Raw genomic sequence first — 23,529 nt, 5'->3', positions numbered from 1 at the left:
TTTTTCACTATAAATCCTTTAAAAAATTTTTCCTAAAAAGTGGAAAATTTTGGAAACATTTTTTCACGAAAATAAATTGTCACGCACAACGAGTCTGTGTGCAAAATGTCAGCTCGATTGGATCACGGGAAGTGGGTTAAAAAACAACCGAAAGATTTGCACGCAAGCAAGCAAGCAAGTGAACTTAATATAAAGGATTGAATAAGTATAACCCGTAAAAACAAAGTTTTTCACTATAAATCCTTTATATGCGTGGCGGCTAGAGTCCTCTCGTCCTCTGGCTTGAGATGGCTGCCACCTATGGGTCAGATGATTGTCTGCCAGTATTAAGCAATTGGTAATTAAATATTAAATTTGTTTTCCCTAAACAGTGTAAAATTTTGGAAAAAAATTTCCACGAACATTAATTGTCTCGCACAACGAGTCTGTGTGCAAAATGTCAGCTCGATTGGATCACGGGAAGTGGGTTAAAAAACGACCGAAAGATTTGCACGGTCGTAAGCAAGCACGCAAGCACGCAAGCAAGCAAGCGAACTTAATATAAAGGATTTAAAAAGGGGTCAACTTATTCTCATATCATCTTCTTGGTTCTTTCGGTAAAGTTCCCGACAGACCTGTTCTTCACCTGAGGACGACTGCTTGCGTTGTGGCCGAAACGTCATGAGAATTATTTTATTATATTATATTTTTATTATGTTATTATTTCCCTTCTACGTGACTTTACCGAAAGAACCAAGAAGATGAATCCCTGCAGTCACGAAAGCTTTAAATCGAAATTTTATTCTCATATTTTGGTACTGGCAAAGAGGAGGTCCCATGATGTAGATGCTTGCCCCGATCTCTCATTACTCTGATAGTGCATTGTCTTTGGGCTGTACGCCTTTTGGCGTCCTCTGGTCTAACACCGTTTGAGACGAGGCTCAAAAGAAAGCTGTCTCTGGTGTGGACCAATCAGTTTCAAAGACAATGCAAAGGTTATCAGAGTATGTTTTTTGTTTGCATTTTGACCACAAGTATTGTGGTTAATGCAGACAGGATTCCTTGTAAAAGGTTTTAGTTTGGTGTTTTAACAACTTAACACCTGTTTTGTTGCCAGATAAAAGCGAAAAACTTATTCTCAAGCTTTCCCACAGTGCCAAGCTCAGTGTCCATGACCTTGGTGCCATCTGACCACTTTGTGTTGCGTGGTTCTTAAAAATGATAGTGCTGGTTTCAATTCCAATTCCATAATCTGCCTCCACCTGCTTCTTCCCTCTCAGCATGAACTTTCTTTGCGAGAATGTACACATTTTCTTCTTCACTGCAGTAAAAGGTCCCATGAGAGAGCTGTGCTGCAGAGATGGCATCTGCCGCATTATCTATTTAGTTGCTTGGCATTTATTTGATTCATGGAGCTGACGTGGAAGCTGTTGCGGGGACGACGAACAACCGGTGATTCTAAACGCTGCAGGTTTATAATTTAAGAAATGCTTCTTCTTCTGATGTATGGCTTAGATTATCTGAAAAGCTAAACTTGAATATCGCTTTAATGAATGAGGCTGCCCAACAACAAATGCAACGCACCTTCTATCAAAACGTAGGCCAAATTTGGGGGTGGCATGCCCCCCAGTAGATCCGTTTACTTTCCAAAACCAGATTATTTCCGTGAAGACCAGGTGTATCTCATGTACAGCTCGTAATGAGAATTATATTGTGTGTATTACTATTATATTTGTAATTAAAATAAAAAAAACGCTGACACTGAAACCATCGCAAGCCAATTCTGGAGTGCGCAATCCATCGTTGCAGTAGTTGCTGTACGATACTGTGCTGTGCTGCCTGGCATGTGACGTTTTGAGCAGCAGGTCAGCGTTGCTGTGCACCGCCGTTCAGTTTTTGGGGGGTTTGGGAGTGCGATTTTTGCATTTCTTTCCCATTTTCTTAATGTCTTCGTTAAATTTTAAGGGACCGCCCGCAATAAGAGGCTCATTATAAATACGAGACAACGGTATGTTACGCAGCACTGCGGTGTACGTGATGTTATTTCGAAGACGCATCGCACGCCGGCTCGTTGATTAGCATCCCGTTGCCTCTGCTACTCCTCTCTGGTTTTTCACTCTTAATTGGAGAACCCTCGAACCTCGCCACTTCTACCCTCGAGTGTTTTCCGGTAGCACTCTATTCCACAGCCGCCCGGCAACAAGGGCTGAGCGTTCTATCCATTGACGTCACGAGGAAAAGCTGTCGGCAAAAATTGTGCTCATCATAGGTGAGCCAAATTCCCCACTCGACGGTCCGTGGAACAGGGTCATTTTGTAAACAGTCCATCAGCAGCCAGTGTAAACAGTTTGCGGACGTAATTGGCTGCTTATAAAGCAGATAACTTATTTTGTCAGCTCTTTGCGTCTCTAATTCCCCTGTCACTTGGCACATCAGAAGTAATATGGAAGCTGCTACTTTAAGCAGTGGTGAAGTTTTTTTTTATTTTTTACGGTCTGGCCAAGTGGCTCGAGAGGATAGTTTCTGGTTATAGTGGTCAGCCGGCGTGGCGAAGATGCCTGGGTTCGAATCTGGGCAGTTTCTCGGTTACAATTTGGTTTCAGCCTGGTTGAAATTGAAAGTGCAAGAAAAAAATGTAACGTGAAATTCTATTTTTAACTTATTTAAAGCCATTGCAGTTCTGCGAATTAAACAGTTCGGCTTGTTGACTTGCAAAAACAATAAACTGTTTGCAGGGAACATATAGTAAGAAGTGTTCCTCAAGTTTGATCAAGATATCTAGACAAGTGACTTAAAAATAGTTTGGTAATTGTAATGTCTGTCTCACTGAAAGCACTCCAATTGGAAATGTATCCTCTTGACATGATGCTTAAATGATGAACCTTATGGCGTTGCGACGTCATTTTATGTATTTTGAAGGCGAACGATATGGCAATCTATTCCTCTCGACGAGCTCTACACGATGCGCTAATCAAAGTTTAAAAGTTTTATATTCTTTGGGTCTTTTAGTAAAGTCACGTAGATAGAAAAAAGAATAACAAAAAAGAATAAAAATAATACGAATTTTTTTTTCGGTTTATTCGGGGACCCAGAATCCCGCCATAAGGTTCATTATGACGATCGCCGTATACTTGAAATTTTTTTTTTTATATAAACCAAACCTACGAACAAGTTTATCAGGCGCGGTATTTTCTTGTATAACATTTCTATGCTGATGAATAATAAGTATTGCTTGCAAGTGTAGGAACAAGTTAGGTTTCGCAACAAGCAAGAGTTTTGTTTGTTGCGAGGCACTTTACTTCCTGTTAAGTCGCATTGGGATGTTTCGCATCCATTTGTCACTATAATTCTTCCCTCTCGTTTGACCTGTTGATGCTCACACAACGGAAGAGCTTGGAGATGGTGTTACCATGCCAACTGGGTCTCGTGAGCACGGGAGATTTGTCGGCAGCGCTTCTCAGCGTCATCCTCTTGGTGCTCCGATGGCAAAGTGAAATTTTGAAACTGAAAATGTTGCCCCTGAAGTTTCCACTCGCGTAATGAGGGAGGGGGGCGGGGGGGGGGGATAATGAACAAAGTTTAATTTGAAATCGGCATAATTGTACAACCGTAAATTCCTTCGTTATGATTTAATCGCCGTGCAACTAAAGTTGCAAACAGATGTTTGAACAAAAAAAACCAGCCACTTAGCTTAATTCGCCCACGTCACAAACATCGGTCGGGGCCTCTTAATGCTGAGGAAAATACAGTCATTAATTTTTGCACGAAAATTCCGGCGGGTGGAATTAGTTAGCCCAAATAGTTGTCGAGGTGAATGGGGGGGGAAAACGTTTTGGAAATTGCCGGCTGCTAATTTTTGCGGCCAGGACAAAATCCCCGGTGGTTTCCCAAACACGGCTCTTCAGATGGCACACCGATAATGTGTTTCGGAGACCAATTCACCAACGAGTTTGGCCTGACGTGTCCCCTGTTCGCATATATATATATATATACAAAGCAACATTCCGTTTGGTGCCTCTGCATTTCAGCGACATTATTGTTCTCAGCTTATCAGCCGATTGTGTTTCCAGACCAATATTTATCAAGCAGTGTTCACGCAAGGATACCCTTATCGGTTTTTGCTTTGCTGCTTGAATGTGATAAGTGTGAAGTTCAATTGTTTAGTTTAAAAAAAAAATTCTCACATTTACTATGGGAACCTCATTTGCCAGTAAAAATATGATAATTGGTTTCAGTTTTGTTGCCAGATAGAAGGGTAAAAAACCAATTATCATACTCACATTTCATTATTGATCAGGTAATGGCAACAATTTTTTATGGTTTGCAAATTGGATAAATGTATTTATCATAGAATTTTATAAATGGTCAATAACAGGTTAGTCCAAAATAATACACTTTTATTTTCCCTGAAGTACGTCAGTGGCCAACAGTATCAATCGTCATTTCCTTCCAGTGACGTAAAAACAAACCCTGGAATCATTTTCCTTTAAATTAGCCTTGTTGCTTTAAATGCATCTTGAAATACATTTAAAGGTAACGTGAGCAATTGCTTTCCTCTGTAGACCAAGCCACAGCACCAACTATCAACCCTGCTTGCTCTGTGACCGGATCAATGCTAGCCTCCTGGACAACACCATGCTGAAGTGCAGTGACATGTTAGCGGCAATTCTAGATTTGAGGCTTTCGTGACTGCAAGGATTCAAATTCTTAGGTTTTTTCGGTAAAGTCACGTAGGTAAAAAATTTAAATTAATAAAAGTAAAATAAAATAAAAATCACGACGTTTCGGAGGCAACACAAGCTTCCGTCTTCAGGTGGAACCGTCAGAGCCACGACAGCTGTATCAAGTAAATGAGAGATTACAAGAGCTACCACTCTGTATATATAATGGTTGGCCCTTCCCCTCTCCAACCATTATATATACGGAGTGGTAGCTCTTTCTGGCCCGTGGTATGAACGACTTCCCACTGAGCCAAGGTTGACCGGTTGCTTTGAATGGAAATCCTCGGTCGCTGGAGGTGAGAGTGCTCTGGGGAGGGGTTAGAGGTGCATGAGAGATAGGTAGGAGAGTATATGAGGCGAGTGTGAGATGAGAGGAGACAGATATGAGAGTGCATGGAGGGGAGTTGAGTCGAGTGATATGAGAGGCAGAGCGGTAGGCGAGTGCATGGAGGGTATTGGAGTAAACAACCTCTTTGACGACGATGATGATGATGCACAATTACAGCGCGAGCTCTTCGCCAATTTATCCCAAAACAACCTCGTAACCATTCCAGTCAGTTGCTGGGCCTCATTGCGAACAAGCATTATTGTACATTCTGCCCACCTTTCGTGCCAGCTGTTCTCCTGTGAAGACCATTAATATTAATGTCCACGTCTCCCCATCGCGTGCTTCAAGGCAGACACCTCGCAGGCCGGCCCCCGCAAGGTGGCCGAGATTAATCGGTGGTGATGCACGCTCGCTCGTTTGGGTTGCGCTGCACTCTGCGCTGCTGTGACAACATGATGGATGTCTCGCCACCGCTGCGAGACTCGAGTCGGTTTCTCTGTGCGAAATTGTGCAGTCGGAGGTTACGAGCTTTTATTGTTGCGTTTTAGAGTTATGGCGGTGGAGGAAGAGCAACAGGGGCGGGTGTGAGAGGACGTGATGGCCGGATACGATAATGTCACTACCCTGACGCCCCCGTTTGACCGCAGCTAGATTGATCGTGAATCGTCGTCATCATCGTCGGCCATGTTCCATCTACTGCTGAATGGAAGCCTTTGACAAGCCGCGGCCATCTCCCGCGACCTCGCGATGTAACAACACTCCAAATTGGGTGGTGCCAAAGGGACATTGGTGGTGAGGGGCTCGGATCAGCACGCGGCCTCCCTCCCCCCACCCTCCCCCCAAGCACCGGCTATGACTGTGGCCCTGAATCGTGAAACAATCATCTCACTGGGGTTGTGGTGGTGATTTGCTGTGCACGTGCACAGCCCTCTCTGTCGGTACGTTGCTGGATGAGGGCCCTACCCGCATCACGGTACGGGCCGTTGGGGATTGTTCGAACGAAATTCCCCTCCCCTTCCCCCTACTCCCCCCGCTGTGTGAAATTCTTTCATGGCCATTAAACACATCGAATTGTTAACGCAGGGGGTTCCTTCGGCTCATTGCGTTCTCGCGGAAACGATCGTGCGCAGTGTGCCAGGCAGGTTTTGTAAATGGACCGTCGCAGGCAGTGCAGGTTGTCCACCGTCGCACCGTCAACACCGGCTTAGCTGCCACTGTGCCGGGGAATGTACGATGCCTAGAAACCCAGCGCCCCCCTCGTCTTAAGACGAGAAACGCTGATGAACTGTCCTCTTCTCACCGGAAGCACTTCTTAATTGATCTATTTTTACCCGAATGCGCGAACTCGGAGCGATTGACGAGCGCGTCTTCCGCCCTTTACGTTTTTGCCGTCGGGGCGCGAGCAATCTCCGCTTGATTCAAGCGAGACGTTAAGTAAGCTGCTCGTTCCGCAGCCTGCGCCGTACGCGTGCGTGCGTGTACGTGTGCACGTTGAACTTGTTTCACGCTGTACATAGCCAACCGTGCTAATCGGAGGTGCGAAATCGAGGGCTGCGTGCCGGTGCAGCATCTTGATGGGTTTTTCGGGTCCTTTCTTTGTCGCCATCGGTGGGTTTCCTTGCCTGTGAATCTGCGCAGCGCCAGGAGACAACAGCTAGTGGTGAGGCCTGACGTCCACCCCACCGCCCTCACCAGCCAGGTGGTGCGCTATGTCCGCCCGTTCCGCTCCCTCCTCCTCCACGTGGGTTTGGCTACCCCTGGACCCCCGCCAACCGAGCGACGGGGGCCCCCCACGCTAGCGCCCTCTCTGAGGGACATCCTCGTGCTGCTGGCTTTGGAGCCACACGGAGTTATACCAAACGCCCGTGCACATCGCTAACACAGGGGGGCACGAACGTGCTCGTGCCTGCGGGCGATTACCTCTTAACGCGCGCACATGCTGTGGCTCCGCGTTCATCCTCGCCGCGCGTGTTCCCCCACGCAGTCGCTCCACACAGAAATCACAGACACCACGCCTATGCTCTGTGCGAACTTTTATTCTCGGCGCAACTACGCACTACCTGGGAGAATATTTCGAGAGAAGAGCCCAGCCTACTGCTGCCTCAGTCCCCAGTCACTCAAACGCCCAACCACGTACCTCGAAGCTGTACTCACGGCGTCACACGGACACTGTGAGAGGCAGAGGACAAAAAAAACCTTGCCTATCACTGCCTCGTAGCAGCATTCGCTGTCATCACACGGATGCTGCGAGTGGCTCGAGTAGGCAGGACGGAAGGGGGTGAGTCTTGGCAACCAAGATGTTGAAGACGAGTCCTTCTTGAACATCCTCAGGCTCCCCTTTTATCCCCATGACTTCAATAGCCTTGGGTCGTTTTGTCCCACGCAGCCAATTGTGCGCCTACCTGTGATTACAGCCGGTTTTTTTTTCCTTACATGGAGCGTTGCGGCGGGTGCTTCTGCAACCCATTATCTGTCTGTCCGTACTCCTTAATGTATTACTCACCCTTGTTAATCCGGAATGACCCCGGCTGGCGAATACACACCCTGCGAGTGTGTATTCAGTATTGGGGTCAGGGGAGGTCGTGCCGCTGCGATCCCCTGACCTCATGGTCTGCCCTTCTCGCTTAATATTCTACCCCAGCCCCTCCCGATGTCGTGAATGACTCAATGCGGCTGGCCCGGTGAACCTTTTTGCGCCCATACAATATTAAGCCAACTCAGGGACACCGCAATGTAACCTGTCCTGTGAGGGTCGGTCAATCTCCCGGCACCGGGAAACCGTGGAACTTTCCTCCTAGGGACCCTTTGGATTAAAACCCCGTTGTGCCAGGCGATCCCCCGTCAGGACACTGCGTGTGTGCGCTGCGGGTGTGTGCTCAGTGTGGGGGCCAGGAGGGGGAGGTGGGGTCGCAGCGCTTCTGCTGCAATATCTGCCCCTGTGTTTTCAGCCCTCCATTTTTTGTCAGCAGCAGCAGCAGCGTTAGTGTCATCAACGGCCGTTGTTAATCCGCTACTAGGTGAAGGGGTTGCGTGCGTCGTCGCCGCTTAATTGTGGATGCGCGACGCCATGATCAGTTTGCTCGTGCTCACGAGCTGATGCCATCGCTGAGTGAGGACGACGCCATTTTGTCACTTGTCTTATTCAATTGGCCATCATCGCTTTTAGCCGTGTCTCCTGCCACAGTCCACTCCTCCTAACAGACAATACGATCCATGAGACAGATTTTTTTTTGTGGTCAGATCGCGTAAATATATAAATGTGTCGTTTAACCCGCCACCACCCAACACAGCCAACTAGTAAGGGTTGTCACGTAAACAGAACGTGGCCAATTCGTCACTAGTACAGCACTAGTGTGTAGTGTATAGTGTAGTGTATAGTAGTGTATAGTGTAGTGTATAGTGTAGTGTATAGTGTAGTATACTAGTACAGCACTAGTGTATAGTAGTGTAGTGTATAGTGTAGTGTATAGTGTAGTGTATAGTAGTGTAGTGTATAGTATAGTGTATAGTGTAGTGTATAGTGTAGTATACTAGTACAGCACTAGTGTATAGTAGTGTAGTGTATAGTGTAGTGTATAGTGTAGTGTACTAGTACAGCACACCGGTGTGTTGGAGAGCCAAGCCACATCAATTACAATCTGAGTACGACGTTTCACCAGTAATTACAACTAGCTTCATCAGGCGACAGCCAAATCTGTGTGCTGTATCACCAACGAATTGGCACGTTCTGTTTACGTGACAACCCTTACTAGTTGGCTGTGTCGGGTGGTGGCGGGTTTAACGCCACATTTATATATTTATGCGATCTAACCCAAAAAACCTTGTATTCTGGATGATATTGGTCACGAAAGCCTACATGTTAAACAGACAATATGTCTTGATTGAATCTTTCTTGATTGCAGGAATCCATACTCTTTGGTTCTTTCGGTAAAGTCACGTGACTTTACCGAAAGTCACGTGACTTTACCGTAAGTCCCAAAGAGTAGAGACAATATGTCTCTGAAATAAATTAGAAATTTCTCATTAATTCATAGGTTCTTCTTTATGTTTCTCTGCCATTTCTAAAAGTTCCCATCTCCGCATTTTGCATTTCCGTTGTTATGCTTTCACATATGACACCATATCAGCTATATGCACAGTTACCCGACAAACCCACTGGCGGTGCTAACCCATTGGGGGAGCTAAGCACTCATTATTTTTTATACGTGTTAAGTAACCATAAACATTCTACGCGAGGCAAACAGCGTAACTTAATTACATTTGAATTATTATTTAATGGGATACATTAATTCTAATTACTTTACACGTGGTAATGGAATTAGAGCTTTTAAAATTTTATTTAGATCTTTGGTTCTCCCGTTTTTTCAAATCTTCAATCCAAGCCCCCCTTGAGCTAGTTGGGGCCCTGTGCTTGTGCTTAGTTTGCCTCATGCCATCACCATATGTTCCGGTATAACTACCTTAAGTGAGTACTTGCATCATGATGTGTTTCATACGGCTGTCTCGTAAGTTCCTGCACGCTTGCGAGTGGTCTCCGTTCAATGCCAGACTTGCTGCCCACGTACCTCGCAAGCTCCCGTCGCGAAAACGAAAGCTTCATCTCCCAAGCTTTGCAATCCTCGGCATGACATGAAGCTCACCGCTGATCTGGCTCTCAGTTGGAGGATCGGTCGAGGATGAAAGCAGAGAAACACTGCACTCGACCAAGTGCTCCGCCAATGCACCTGCTCCAGTAATCCGAAGATTGTGCGGGTTTTTTTGTATTGCCCATCCTGTGCTATGGGGCAGGAAGAATTTCAAGAAAGTCAGGGTACAAGCATGTGTGAGCTGAGTTTATCCCTGTCATCTCTCCATCTCGGTGGTGAGATATTAACTACCTCATCTGGTATGTAGGAGGGCATGGGTTCGATCCCGACCCTGATGCCTGTATATATGGAGTTTGCATGTGCTCCCCGTGGTGGTGTGGATTTTTCTCCGGGTCCTCCGGTTTTTCCCTCCACATTTAGAATCGATGTGCGTTTACGGTATTTGGCTGCTATAAATGTCCACATGATAAGCCACTTCAATGCATCAGGTGACTTCTGACAAAGTGCTATATAGCTGTGGGCCTTTCCTGCTCAAATTAAAAGTGACGAATAGCTTAATGCCTGGGCCCCTCTTCAATTGCCTCCGTTTATTCCCACCCCCCCCCCCCCCCCCAATTAACCGCTCCATGCTGCACTCCAGTCTCACTCTCTTCCCACCCTCCCTGTTTCCCATGCCTCCCTCCTCGTTGTCGCTTGCCATGCCACCAGAAGTGATCGGGGTTGCGGAGCTCTGCAACAAGATCAACGGGCCGTGGTTCTCCAAGTTTGACGAGGACCTGGCAACGGCTTTCTCCATCTACTGCGGCATCAGCATCGCCAACGTGAGTGCGCAAAGAAGCCATCGCGAGATGCACGTTTCCTTCCGTCAGCTACCACCTGCGATACGTGCGCAAAACTTGAACCGCGAAACAGGTGCAGCCCTGCAATTTCCTGCTCCATGTCACTGTGTTGGCGGAGGGGAGCCTTCGCTCGAAAGAGCTGTTGTTGTGTGCTGTTGAAGACCCCTGGAAGCTTTCAAAAACATTTTGGCATTCACTTTAGCTTTAAAAAATTTCAGTGAAGGTTTTAGGCTTTGAGAAGTTCAGATGTGACCAGGAATCAAACTCTGCTCGCCGAGCTGCACCACGATGTCGATTCTTAAGTGCATCGATGCAGGCATCAATTCACACGTGAAAGAATGAGTTGTGTTCAACTCACGCATGTTCCACGTAAGGAGTTAAAAACGACCACCCCCCCCCCTCCTCCCCACAGCCACTGGTGGCCGCTACATTTACCACAATGAGAAAATAATTTGTCTAATTTTGAATAACTGCGCAACCCTTAATTTCTGGCAAATTCCCCAAATCGCTGGGAGAGTGAATCGTTTTGCCTCAACAGTAGACTTTGCATTTATTTATTCACTTCGAACAAGAAGAGGCATTTGGTCAGAGCCAGAGGAAGAGTCTCTCATTTTCTGTTCCTACACCAATCGCTGTGGCACACACCGCTGCTCGCCCCGGAGGGAGCAACAGTGTGCATACTCCATACCGGCGTCGCGAGATGATAGATTCTAGAAGGAAAGTGTAATTTAAAAAGGGGGCGTTTTTTTTGGTGCTTATCGCTCTCAGCTGCTGCCACTGCTCGGCTCTCGCTATGAACCCATGTCTGAATCGACTCCCACTGGTGGAACGGACCCCCTCCGGGCTAGGAGACAATCACAAGACGCGCAGTGGGCCCCGTTCGCGGGGTTGGATTTGAGTTGGACTCCTACAGCCGAAAGGCCCCGAATGTGCACGAGGAGCCCTTCCGTTTCGGTGTCGCAAACAAATGACGATCGTGAACAAAAGGGGCGGATGCTGCCCCGTCGTAGCGGTTGGCGGCGCACCGACCTTACCATCGAGAGGTCGCGTGGCAGAGCCGTCCCCGAGGGTACGACCGCCGCGGGGCCCCGCGCTTTGGGGGGCGGATGTAATACTTCTGGATTAGTTTGATGGTGTCGGTGGGACCCACAGTCGGGAGGGGGGGGGATTTGGCCTGAGCCACGACACCCCCTTATGGACGGTCCTGATCGCCGGTTCGATTCGACCTCGCGCGTCGCGGAAGTTTCAATGATGTGAGCAAGTCTCTTGAATCCCACCCACGCAGCAGTGTGAATGGGTTTATCACAGCTGGTCAAGCTGGTTTGCGTACACTGTGGGGTAAAGTGTGGGTACTCCCCCCACCTCTCTCCGAGACGTCTGGCTAGCGTGGAAGAGGAGGGCAAATGCCCTCTGAGAGGGGTTTTTGAGGGCCCCTCTTCTTCGTTGGAGTCCAGCAGTGAGAGGGCAAATGATTGTCTCGTTAGTAACATAAACCATTAATAGTATTTCAATAATACAATGGGAACGCACTTGAATTAAACTCTGCTGTCTCTCCACAACCTCATATGTAACGTACTTCCATATAAACCTGCGATTGTTGCAAAAATACATGTGATGAAAGGATATAAATTGCGTGTCACACCACTGCCCTCAAAGAACCAGGCTATAGTCTACATCATAGACTGCCAGTACACTCACCCAGCTTAATAACCATTGCTACAGTCTACATTATAGACTACCAGTACACACACCAAACTTAAGAACCAGGCTATAGTCTACATTAGTGTTTTTTTTATTTTCCTTATGTTTTATTCACTTTCTTTTTTATTCAAAATGTTCTATCTACGTGACTTTACCGAAAGAAATATGAGCTAACCATTTCAATGTTTTAAACACTGCACATTACAGTCTAATGGGATTTTTTTTGATAAATTTGCAGACGCCGGACCAAACAAAACTCCCATTTTTCACACCCCTCCCCCCCCCCCATTATCGTTCCTGCAGTGCGATTACATCAGCATTTTTCGAGTCTCCGTAGGATCCTGATGATGGCTTTGAAATGTCGTGGGCGCATGGGCCCTCAGCCGGCTCGGAGCTCTTAGTGGCCGATGGCGCGCTCAGCGGCTCAGATTTTTTTTTTTACCGCGATGATGTATGGAAGTTTTTTTTTTGTGTAAAGGCGGGTGGATGCATTGGCACCGTCGTGAAGAGGGGTGATCGGTGCCACGATTGTTCATTGTCAAATTGTGCACGTTTTATTTACGGCGTTGACACATCATGTGCTTTTTGTTGATGTTTTATATTTATTTACGCGAGCCGTGTTGGCAATAAATCAAGCTGGCCCACACTTGCTTGTATAAAAACATTACACACCACCGAGCAAACACAGGCATCGATGGATATCCCATATCCTGTTACACTCTGCGGAATCTTTTTTTTGTTGTACAATACAGATGAGACATTATTAATCTATGAAATATCACATTTTCCCCCATTCGATATTTTAATGCAGAAATATCATAAATTGCTACAAAAAGTCAGGCTTCTGAAATATGTTGACATTGCAAATGACTCTTGAGTTTGTCTCACGATTACAGAGGCCTATGGGTTTTCATTTTATATTTTACACGGTCTCGCGTGTTTCAGCTGATTAACTCCATGTTGCAATTTTTACATTCGTACTTCTGTAATTTGAAAACATTTCCAATTAAGAAACAATTATTCTTTTCCGTTCTGAACGTGGATGTAACCCCGTATTGCGTTACCAATCACTTCACATTCATGCCGCGCACGTAATCTGCCACTAATTCACCAGAAAATCCAACGGTACTGCCGACACGCGCATTCTTATTCGGTCACGTTCTCATTTTCAATACACCGACGTAAACATGGCAGCTCTTGCCACTTATTTGGCCGAGCCGGCCACGAGAAAGGATTGATTGAAGCAAGACCACCAAATGTTTTTTTATGTTCTTTTAAATGACTTCTTTCCCCCGCTGTGCGCTAACACACACGCGTAATGCGGCGGTTAATAAAGCAGCATTCAAGTGCTCCGGAAGTGGGTCGTATTACGCAGCTGCAATAATAATCATAAATATTCAGGGGGGGGGTTTGCACCAATAATAATATTGCATGTCTCCCCGAAAGCACTTTGGGGCTGACACAAACACGGGAGGTTTGCTTGAGTGTCGCCCGCCGGACTTTTGGGTATTTTGAGAATTTCGGCGGTTTCACAAAGCCCGTGCGTCAGGACTGAAATGTATCTTGGCAAAGCGAGATCGCCCGTAACGAGGTTGCCCTGACCGTCACACGAGACCTCTTGTGGAGTTGCCCAGTTTTCTGGGTTCTCACCACCGTCTCTCACTCTTCCCCCCACCCCCCCTTTATCCATCCCACTCTCTCTATCTCTCTCTGTCCCCAGTCACTGCTGTACAAGAAGGTGGCAGAGGCACAGCAGCGGAGCCAGCTCTCCAATGAGATGATGATGTACCACATGAAGGTAGGTGTGCTGCTACATCGAAGGGGTCCTGAGAACACAACGCGTGGCTCGCTCGCGCTCCGCAAGCCGTCACGCGCGATGATGCGTAGCTTATGAAACAGGTCTACTGAATAGGCTCCATATGCTCCAAATACAAAGATGTACCCTATATCCTTAACACACCGTTGGGGCAAGTGCTTTTAGAGAGCACTTACGAAGGCCGGCATGGAAACACGAGGGGTTGGGTGGCCAGCATCATGCCCATGTTTACACATTGCATCAGGCTACTCATTTGAAGCCGAGTCAAACTAGGAGATGCCCCGGACCGGTTCAGCTAATCACGTCACTGGATGTTGGCCGTGAGCGGGAATCTAAATCGGGATTCCGAGTTCGTAGCGCAGCGCCCTAACTGTTGCACCACCGCTCCCCACATGCTCCATAATTCTACGTCACATACACATTCGTAGAATTATAAATTATAATCATAATTAAATAATTATAATACACTCTATATTACAATGACATATACACTGCAAATCTGTGAATTGAAATAATACTACAATAAGCTCCATTCTATGATAAAGTGTATGCTGTAAAAACAATTATAAAATCATAACCTCCATAAATGCAATAACATATGTTTTACTTGTGTTTAATTATAAATCTATGATAACAAACTCGTGACCTTCATAATACGATAACAGAAACACGCTGTGCTTATGTAAAATAATAATAATAAAATAATCTCCTGAATTATAATATGTACACTGTACTTCTACAGAATATAATAGCCTACGCTGATTCCAATTAACATAGCCATTGATCATCGCTTACATCGTGAAGACATATTAATATTCCCACTGGGGTAACAAAGCAATATCAGGACCTATTCACTACCCAAGCGCTCATATCAACAATTCATATGCGTGTATGTGTGTCTTTGTTAGTGTAGACACGTATGGCTGTACACAACATAAAATGATAATATCCTTTATCATGAAACAACATGTACACTATACGGTACGTATGTAGACTATGACAATAATAATTGGTAACTATTCACATGGCAATTTGAAACTGATAATCGGAATTTTTTTACTCATTTAATTCTTATCAGTCTCCAACTCGTATTCAACGTATCTCTCTGACCTCTGTGTGCTATGGGGAAGAAGCCATTGCCTGAAACGTCACCTTTTAGAGTTGTTTTTTTTCCATTTAAGGCCACTGTTATTGATGAACGTGTTAGGGTTTTTTTTTCCTTTTTGTGGTGCAGCTATAAGCTGCCCATGTTTGGAGCCACTGTCATCGTCGACACATATTTGTATAATTTGTCGCGCATTTAGTGACTCCGCATAAGCCGGCAACCCACTCAGGGCGGTGTAGAACTATACGCTTGCACCGCATGGGATTTCGAGAGAAACGCCAATGCGTCGGACGACAAATCTCAAGAATGTTCATCTAGGCAGATGTAGCATGCGTTCGATTGATGGACGGAATGAAATGACGGCACCATCACGAGGTTGCGTCTTTGCACACCGCTGGCTGAGCGGCGTTTGCATTAAGGGCGGCAAGAATGTGTAGATTAGTGACACACGCGTCCAGCCCCGGTGTAATTCCCCTGCGAGAGGAAGGCCCTCTCCCCACGTCGCGTGGGTTGACACATTCCACCATTCTGGCCAGTGCAGCGCAACGGTTATTGCTGCACCGCCCTCGGCTGACGACCGTGGCGCCGCGACAGCCGACGACACGTGTTGTTTTGGTCACATTTCTCATCGATCCAATCGGTGTCCAGGCTTAAAACGCTGCTGAGCTTCTGAGCGCTCACGAGATGGAGCGCATAGCGGGTGATTTTTAAATCCTTTATATTAAGTTCGCTTGCTTGCTTGCGTGCTTGCGTGCTTGCTTGCTTGCTTACGACCGTGCAAATCTTTCGGTCGTTTTTTAACCCACTTCCCGTGATCCAATCGAGCTGACATTTTGCATACAGACTCGTTGTGCGAGACAATTAATGTTCGTGAAATTTTTTTCTCCAAAATTTTACACTGTTTACGGAAAACAAATTAAATATTTAATTACCAATTGCTTAATACTGGCAGACAATCATCTGACCCATAGGTGGCAGCCATCTCAAGCCAGAGGACGAGAGGACTCTAGCCGTCACGCATATAAAGGATTTATAGTGAAAAACTTTGTTTTTACGGGTTATACTTGTTAGGCGATTTGGTCACAGGGACAGCAATTCTTGCATCGATTCGTTGATTTAAAAAAAATTCGATTATCATGCCCGTCATACACCCATCAAACCGTGGTGTAAGCATGACTTGTTGTAATGGTTTTACATTATGCAAATGATACGCTAATTATATATGTTTATGCTAACCGAGCACTCAAATCTATGCAAATGAGAAACAATGCAAAGGAAAAAGTAAAATGAGGATGGGAAAAAAAAACTAAAAACTAATTAATCAATCAACACCCACGGTTGTGACAATTCATCAAATAACCCGGCAGGCAAGTCGTTGCATGCCTTGTACACACACAGACGCGCACGTGTTGGCGTGAGCGGTTGATGTGTGTGCACCCACGCAGCCTATAAGCCAGGGGTCGGGAACCTTTTTGACTGGGAGAGCCATAAAAGCCAAATATTTCTAAATATATTTCATTGACAGCCATATAGTATTTTTAACGTATAATAAATTAAATGTCTTACTTTTAATGCGACTTCTGGTCACGGGACCCGTGACCCGAGAAATGTTATCTTCAAAACTAATTTCTGTTTACTTTAAAATGACACAGTATTATTAAGCAATATCACAAGTATTTTAAAATCAGTTCCAAACTGATTTTTTTTTTCAACTCAAAATTGTCTGGGAGCCATATGCCGTCACCGGAAAAGCCATATATGGCTCGCGAGCCATAGGTTCCCGACCGCTGCTATAAGCTGGAGCTCAGCTGTATGAACCCTCATCGCCTACATTATCTCGGCAGTTCAACATACCTTGGCGCCAATACGCCTGGGTCATCATTGTCGTCGTCTAACGAAAGGGTTTTTTATTCGCATTCAAGCGGAACAAAAATGGGAATTGGGGCTTACGCTGATGAAAAAAAAAGTAAGGAGAGGCTGCAGCCTTTTCTAATAATAACAATAAAACAGGTGTTAAGATGTTCAAACACCAAGTAGGTACCATTGGAACCTCCTTTGCCAGTAGCAAAATATGATAATTGTTTTTTTACCCTTTTATCTGGCAACAAAACTGACACCTTTTTTTGCGCCTTTTGGCTTCATCTGGTCCAACACCATGGGCTCTAAGAAAAGCTGTCTCGGGTGTGGCTCAATCAATTTCAAGGACAGTGCATACATTATCAGAGCTGTGTTTTTTGTTTGCATTCCGACCGCAGGTATTGTGGTCAATGCAAACATGACTCTTGTAAAAAAGATGTCAGTTTTGTTCCCAATTACCAAGTAGGTAACCTATTGCAAGGCAACAAATCTGCATTAAACATACATACTTGTGGCAAAAAAACATGTACGCAAGCATGCTCTGATAATATAGACATTGTCTTCAAAACTGATTGGCCTACACCAAAGACAGCCTTTTTCATGGCCTTGTCTCTGCACCGGTGCTAGACCAGAGAACGCCAAAAGGCGAACAGTCCGAAGGCAATGCAAGCATCAAAGTGTGAATAGCTCGGGTTGAGCAGGCGCAGATCTATGGGACCTTTTTTGGTGGTATCAAAATGATGGACAAAAACCCAATAATAGATTATTATTTTAATCCTAGGAACTTATCCTCATACTCTTAGGTTTTTTCGGCAAAGTCACGTAGGTAAAAAATAATAATAATAGAAATAATAAGAGAAATAAAATGATGAATCACGACGTTTCGGAGGCAACACAAGTCTCCGTCATCAGGTGGGACCGTCACAGCTAGATTTACTGTAACCAGTGAGGCAAATCTACAGTAAATTTACAGTAAATCTGGCTGTGACGGTCCCACCTGATGACGGAGACTTTTGTGTTGCCTCCGAAACGTCGTGATTTAGAATTTTTATTTCTATTATTATTTCTATTATTTCTATTATTTTTATTATTTATTTTTCACCTACGTGACTTTACCGAAAAAACCTAAGAGTATGAATCCTTGCAGTCACGAAAACTTCAAATCTAGAACTTATTCTCCTCTCTAAACGACGGCGCACTCAAGCACAATGCCCTCCACGCAGAGCCAAGAGTAGAGCTTGGCCATTGATTTGGTAGAAACTGCTTGGGGGGGGGGTGGTGCGGGGTGGGGGGTGGCGAGTGATAACTTTTTCCACCAGCTCAATGTGACACCACATTCAATGCCCCACGAGAGATTGTATGGATTTTAATTTCGCGGCGATGTTTATATATCCATGGAACACGACCCGATTGAAGGGAGGGCTGGGTTAGAGTCAGACTGCTCCAAGCTCCGCAACTTGTTTCTGCCGTTTTCGCACCGCAAGCTGAATTGAGTTAAAATAACTCGACCATGCCAATCACTCGCAGACAGATTCTTTTTTATTCCCGGATATATTTTTTAAAAATAAATGAACAACAAATTATCTCGTATGTCCGGATAGTCTTACGGTGCATTATTTGACCATACTGCACCACGCTAGGCAGTGCGGGTTGGTGAATGGCGCCAATACTACCGGTTGAGATATCGCTCACCACCGATACTTGCCATGGCTGCCGATCGAACTCGTGCCGTCGGGTTCACAGCCCAGCAACCTAACCCACCGCAACACCGCTCCAACCGTCAATTTAAAAATAATAATAATTCCTCACTCGGGGAAATGCATGTTTTGTACCTTTTGACAACGTTCAGAGAGTTGTCTGCGATGCCCGTAACGTATAATTCCATTTCGAATGGCTAAACGTGTGACAATGACCGCTCACACTTTCATTTGCCGCCTCAATTGAGCGATCGCCTCGCGCGATGCGGTCATATCATTTCCAGTGATAAACAACTCATTCCACGGTCCGTATGATTGCACAACAATCGATATCTCATTGCAGCTGCTGGATTGCCAGCTCAGCATATTAAGCACGAAGCTATCTATACATACAGCATGTATGTATAGGATATGTTGAACTTCTTTCGCACTCTATGCAGCCAACCGTGCTAATCGGAGGTGCTGTGGAGGGACAGCAAACAGCGTATGAGCTGAAGTGATCTTCTGGACATGCCCAACATCAGAGAGAGTTCAAGTCGTGATAGTAATAATTTCCGTGCGTTTGTCCATCCCAAACATTGGGATGTTTGTCCACTTCCATTTACGAGTGTGTGACATGTGGGAGGAACCTCAAAGGTCTGCACAGACGGATTCAAGAATCCAAATCTCTACATGAACCACTCAACGTTTCCTCGCATAAGTGCTGGATTAAAATAATGGGGCGATGTGCCTTGCTCAGCCAGATTTTTGTCCCATTTAGGTCGACTCGGCATGAATTATTTACACAGACGGTAAAAAAAACAAGCAAATAGAATATACACACAATAAGTGATCGCACCCAAGATAACGTCCACCATAGAAATGGAGTGATAACATCGATTCGGATAGATTGTTGCATTGGCGCAACAGCTTTTGGAGGCCTTAATCCAGCAGTGGATGGAGCGAGGCCGCTGATGCTTTCGGTGATTATGACGGCAATGATGAAATACATGCCGGGCCTTTTATTTACCCCCCAAAAAAAATGTAACAAAGCAGAGCTTGGATTGCCCTTGACGGATTGCATCAGCAATGGACGTGCGGCAACTGCTGACGTGGGTTTCCGCTGTGGCCTGTGGGATTGGAGGCAATGTTTATGGACAAAATTAGCCGGAGCCCAGGTGATAACGGCACTTACACCCACACAGAGAAGGACCTTGTTCATGGGTAATGCGCTTCCCCATTGTTGAGCCAAGGCCAATTGTTGCGCTCTACGTGAAAGGATGATGAGGTAAGTGGAGCAGAATTGTGTGGATCGGGGGGGGGGGGGGAGGTTTGCGTGGCTTAAAACATCCACGTGGATAAGGGGATCTCGTCCGGAATAAATTAAATTACAGCTCTTCAATCTGTTTGCCCCTGTAGAAGCCACTGAGGGCCGAAAATCAAAAGAATTATGAAGAGAATGATGTGTAACTTGATTGAATTATACGACTCGATTGACAGCATAATTGTGTGTATCAGCGAGAGTCTGAATAGGCGTGCGTGCATGGTTAGTATGGGCAGGAGCGGTTCGTACAGTGGGGTTAGCATGCTGCCCACATGAACCTGGAAGCCCCCGAGTTCGATTCCCCCACCACAGATGAAATCAGTCGTGAGTGATAATATGAGCTGATCATGACCTCATCCTCATTCACCAACCCAAATGATAAAACACGATGTGGGGAAGCCTTCATCCATTGGTGGATTGACAATGGTCCAAATTAATTTTACGGGTTTAATGTTTCCATTTACTGCATGTCCATCTTCTAAAATTACCCCAGTACGAATGCCAACGTTGGGACAACGTTGGCATTCGGTTGCGACCGTTTGATCGCCGTTGACTCCCAACGCTCCGTGTTTTGTGGGACTGTATTCACTGACAGACTCCTTGAGTAGGCGTCCTCACGGTTTTGCCTCCATTGCGACTCAGTGACGTGTTATGATTGGAAGTTGTAAAAGGCTATTCGAGAGTCAATTATTTGATTCGCCTTGTTGTGATTGTAGCGGTCTCTCGTGGCAGCACGGTGCTCATGGGAAGACCATTGCACGCAATAAACATTAATTGAAAATACCCTACAATTATCGACTCTTGCGTGCACGATCTGATGCATGCATATGGGTATAACAATGGATTGTAATCGATTAATTTAAAAAAGGCTATACCCCTGCTATTCGAAGATAAGTCATTTTCCTCAGAAGATTAATCTTAAAAAGGAAAAAAAAATGTTTTCTACTTTATTATTTCTTTTATGCGGACGCTTGATACACAAATGGAAAACTCTGCAGTCGTGGTGCGACTGTGGTCATTAATTCTAGATTTGAAGCTTTCGTAACTGCAAGGATTCATGCTCTTAGTTTTTCAGTAAAGTCACGTAGGTAAAAAATGAAATTAAAATTAATGTAAATAAAATAATAAAAATCACGACACAAGTCTCCGTCATCAGGTGGGACCGTCACAGCCAGATTTGCTGTATTGACTGTGGTCATCTAGAACAGAGACCGTGCAATGTGTAACGATGCAATGCCCCGATCCACCAATACGAAGGAGACGTCACAGCGATAACCTCCGCTGCTCCTGACACGGCTATCTTGCTTGACCACCTGAACGTGCATTTTTAACTGTTGCTCTGCATCGGCATCAGCAGCCATACGAAAGAAGAAGATATTTTATTCACATTATTTACTCCTCACCTTTCTTATGCTATTCGTTGCGCGCAGTTGCAACTTACGCAGTTGGTGTTCGTGGCTGTGGGCATGATGGGCCTCTTTTTAAATCCTTTATATTAAGTTCACTTGCTTGCTGGCTTGCGCGCTTACGACCGTGCAAATCTTTCGGTCGTTTTTTAACCCACTTCCCGTGATCCAATCGAACTGACATTTTGCATACAGACTCGTTGAGCGTGACAATTTATTTTCGTGAACAAAATTCAAAAATTTTCCACTTTTTAGGAATTTTTTTTTTCATATTTAATTTAAAATACCAATGTGATAAAAATGAAACTCTTAGTCAAGAAAAACAGAAATGAATAATAAAATAAAACCGATGCCACGCATATAAAGGATTTATAGTGACAAACTTTGTTTTTACGGGTTACTTTTTTTCATTTCTGTTGTTCCGTGCCCCACCTGTACCGTTCCCGTGCTGCTGTAATGTGCACCGATGCCTGCTTGAGGGCGATTTTGTCACGTAGGATAAAGATTGATGGATTATAATCGATTCAACAGTTTGGCCCGAGTGCCTTTTAATTCTAGATTTGAAGCTTTCGTGACTGCAAGGATTCATATTCTTAGGTTTTTTCGGTAAAGTCACGTAGGTAAAAAATTAAAATTAATATAATTAGCCGCATCATCTCTACATAACAAAAAGGCTCAGTCCCTTTTACATGCACCTTTACATCATCCGCACCTAGTTTACACAACAAAGGCTCTTTCCTAACAGCGTGCTTCAGCCGCACCGAACCTCCCACCCTCAACCAGTATATATAAAAATACGGTTTTCTTGGAATTTCTCTCACTTGATACAGCTATCATGCTGTGACTGTTCCACCTGAAGACGGGGACTTGTGTTGCCTCCGAAACGTCGTGATTTTTATTTTATTTTTTATTTTACTTTTATAAATTAAAATTTTTTACCTACGTGACTTTACCGAAAAAAGCTAATAATATGCCTTATAACTTCTACATCTGCCACGAACCCAGGTGTCGCCAGAGGAGATGAACAAGGTGCTCAACTCCAGGATCCAGATGGTGACGGACATCCACCCAGACTTTGCCAAGTTCACCTACACTCCACGCTCCCTGGGCGAGGACCAGACCATTACGGTAAACTACGCGGGCCACCCTGGCGCGAGGCTGGCGGGTATACCGGTCGACAACGATACGGCCGTTCCTCCTCCTCCTCCTTGTTCCTTCTCCTCGTGCTCAGTCGACGCGTTTGCTCCTTTTTCTCTTCTCAACCCCCTTCTTCACCGGAATGAACGTCCCCCTCCACATTAAACGGTCACCGTCGCTCATCCCTTTCCGTTCTGCTCTCAAAACTCACTCGCATGTTCACCTCAATCTCCACCTCATATCTGCCGCCTTGACTTTTCGCTCTTCATATTGTTATTGTATGACCCTCACTCATTCCCCATTCATTCAATGCATTCGTCATCATTTACTGTCGTCATTTTCGCTTTCACCGAATTTATGCATCACAGATTTTCCCATTACTTCCTGTCACCTGTTTCATTCACCTCATCTCCGCCATCACACGCATGTGTACTGTTGTTAATTCTGCGTAAAGCGCCTTGGCGCTATATACATTATTTGAAGATAAGATAAGAACCGTGCGTGGTAGCCGCGTGACTCCTGCCAACGGCGATGCCGCTGTCAGGGTGGCGTGGGGCGATCGGCTTGGGTCCTGAAGCAGGGGGGGTCAGGCAACCTGCGGCTCCGGCGCCGTGGCAAGCGGCCCTCTCAGCGGCTGCTTCGTTACGTCATTCATCAAGGACCACCACCGTTCTCGTATTCGTCCACAGTGCATTGCGGCGGCTCTTGAAAATTAAATTTTTGGTACCGAATGTGAAACAGAAATAGCTCTTGTTATTTTGGTTGCCCGACCCCTGCCCTGGAGCAAGGACTGAAATTGCCCCCCACCCAGCCCCCCCCCCCAGCCCCCCCCCAGCCCCCCCCCCCAGCCCCGTGCTTGCGCACCAACCCGGCCCATGGGGCTCGGTGAAGTTGCAATGCCCGCACACCAGAGAGCCACGGCAGTGTACTGAGCCAGCACTGCCGAGGTCCTGGGTTCGAAATCGAGTTTCAGCCTCTTCCTCTCTCTCTCTCTCTCCAACCCTTCAAACTTTGCTTCATAACTTGCTCTTATTCTCAATAATAATCGCCTCTT

The 23,529-nt window shown here is 45.6% G+C and overlaps 1 protein-coding gene across 1 annotated transcript in view; it reads left to right on the top strand.

Annotated features, from left to right (window-relative positions):
* PDE2A (phosphodiesterase 2A) overlaps positions 1 to 23,529 on the top strand; it is a 233,275-nt gene that overhangs the window by 181,496 nt on the left and 28,250 nt on the right. The window contains exons 19-21 of the mRNA XM_061552360.1: positions 10,323 to 10,435; positions 13,875 to 13,952; positions 22,344 to 22,466. Of these exons, the coding sequence (XP_061408344.1) occupies positions 10,323 to 10,435; positions 13,875 to 13,952; positions 22,344 to 22,466 (314 nt within the window). The remainder of the gene's footprint in view (positions 1 to 10,322; positions 10,436 to 13,874; positions 13,953 to 22,343; positions 22,467 to 23,529) is intronic.

The sequence above is a fragment of the Lethenteron reissneri genome, chromosome 16 (genome assembly GCF_015708825.2).
Source record: "Lethenteron reissneri isolate LAM-NWPU_2019-01 chromosome 16, ASM1570882v1, whole genome shotgun sequence".
Classification (NCBI taxonomy): domain Eukaryota; kingdom Metazoa; phylum Chordata; class Hyperoartia; order Petromyzontiformes; family Petromyzontidae; genus Lethenteron; species Lethenteron reissneri.
Note: the sequence above shows the minus strand (reverse complement) of the source record. Positions and strands in the feature narration are given on the sequence as shown.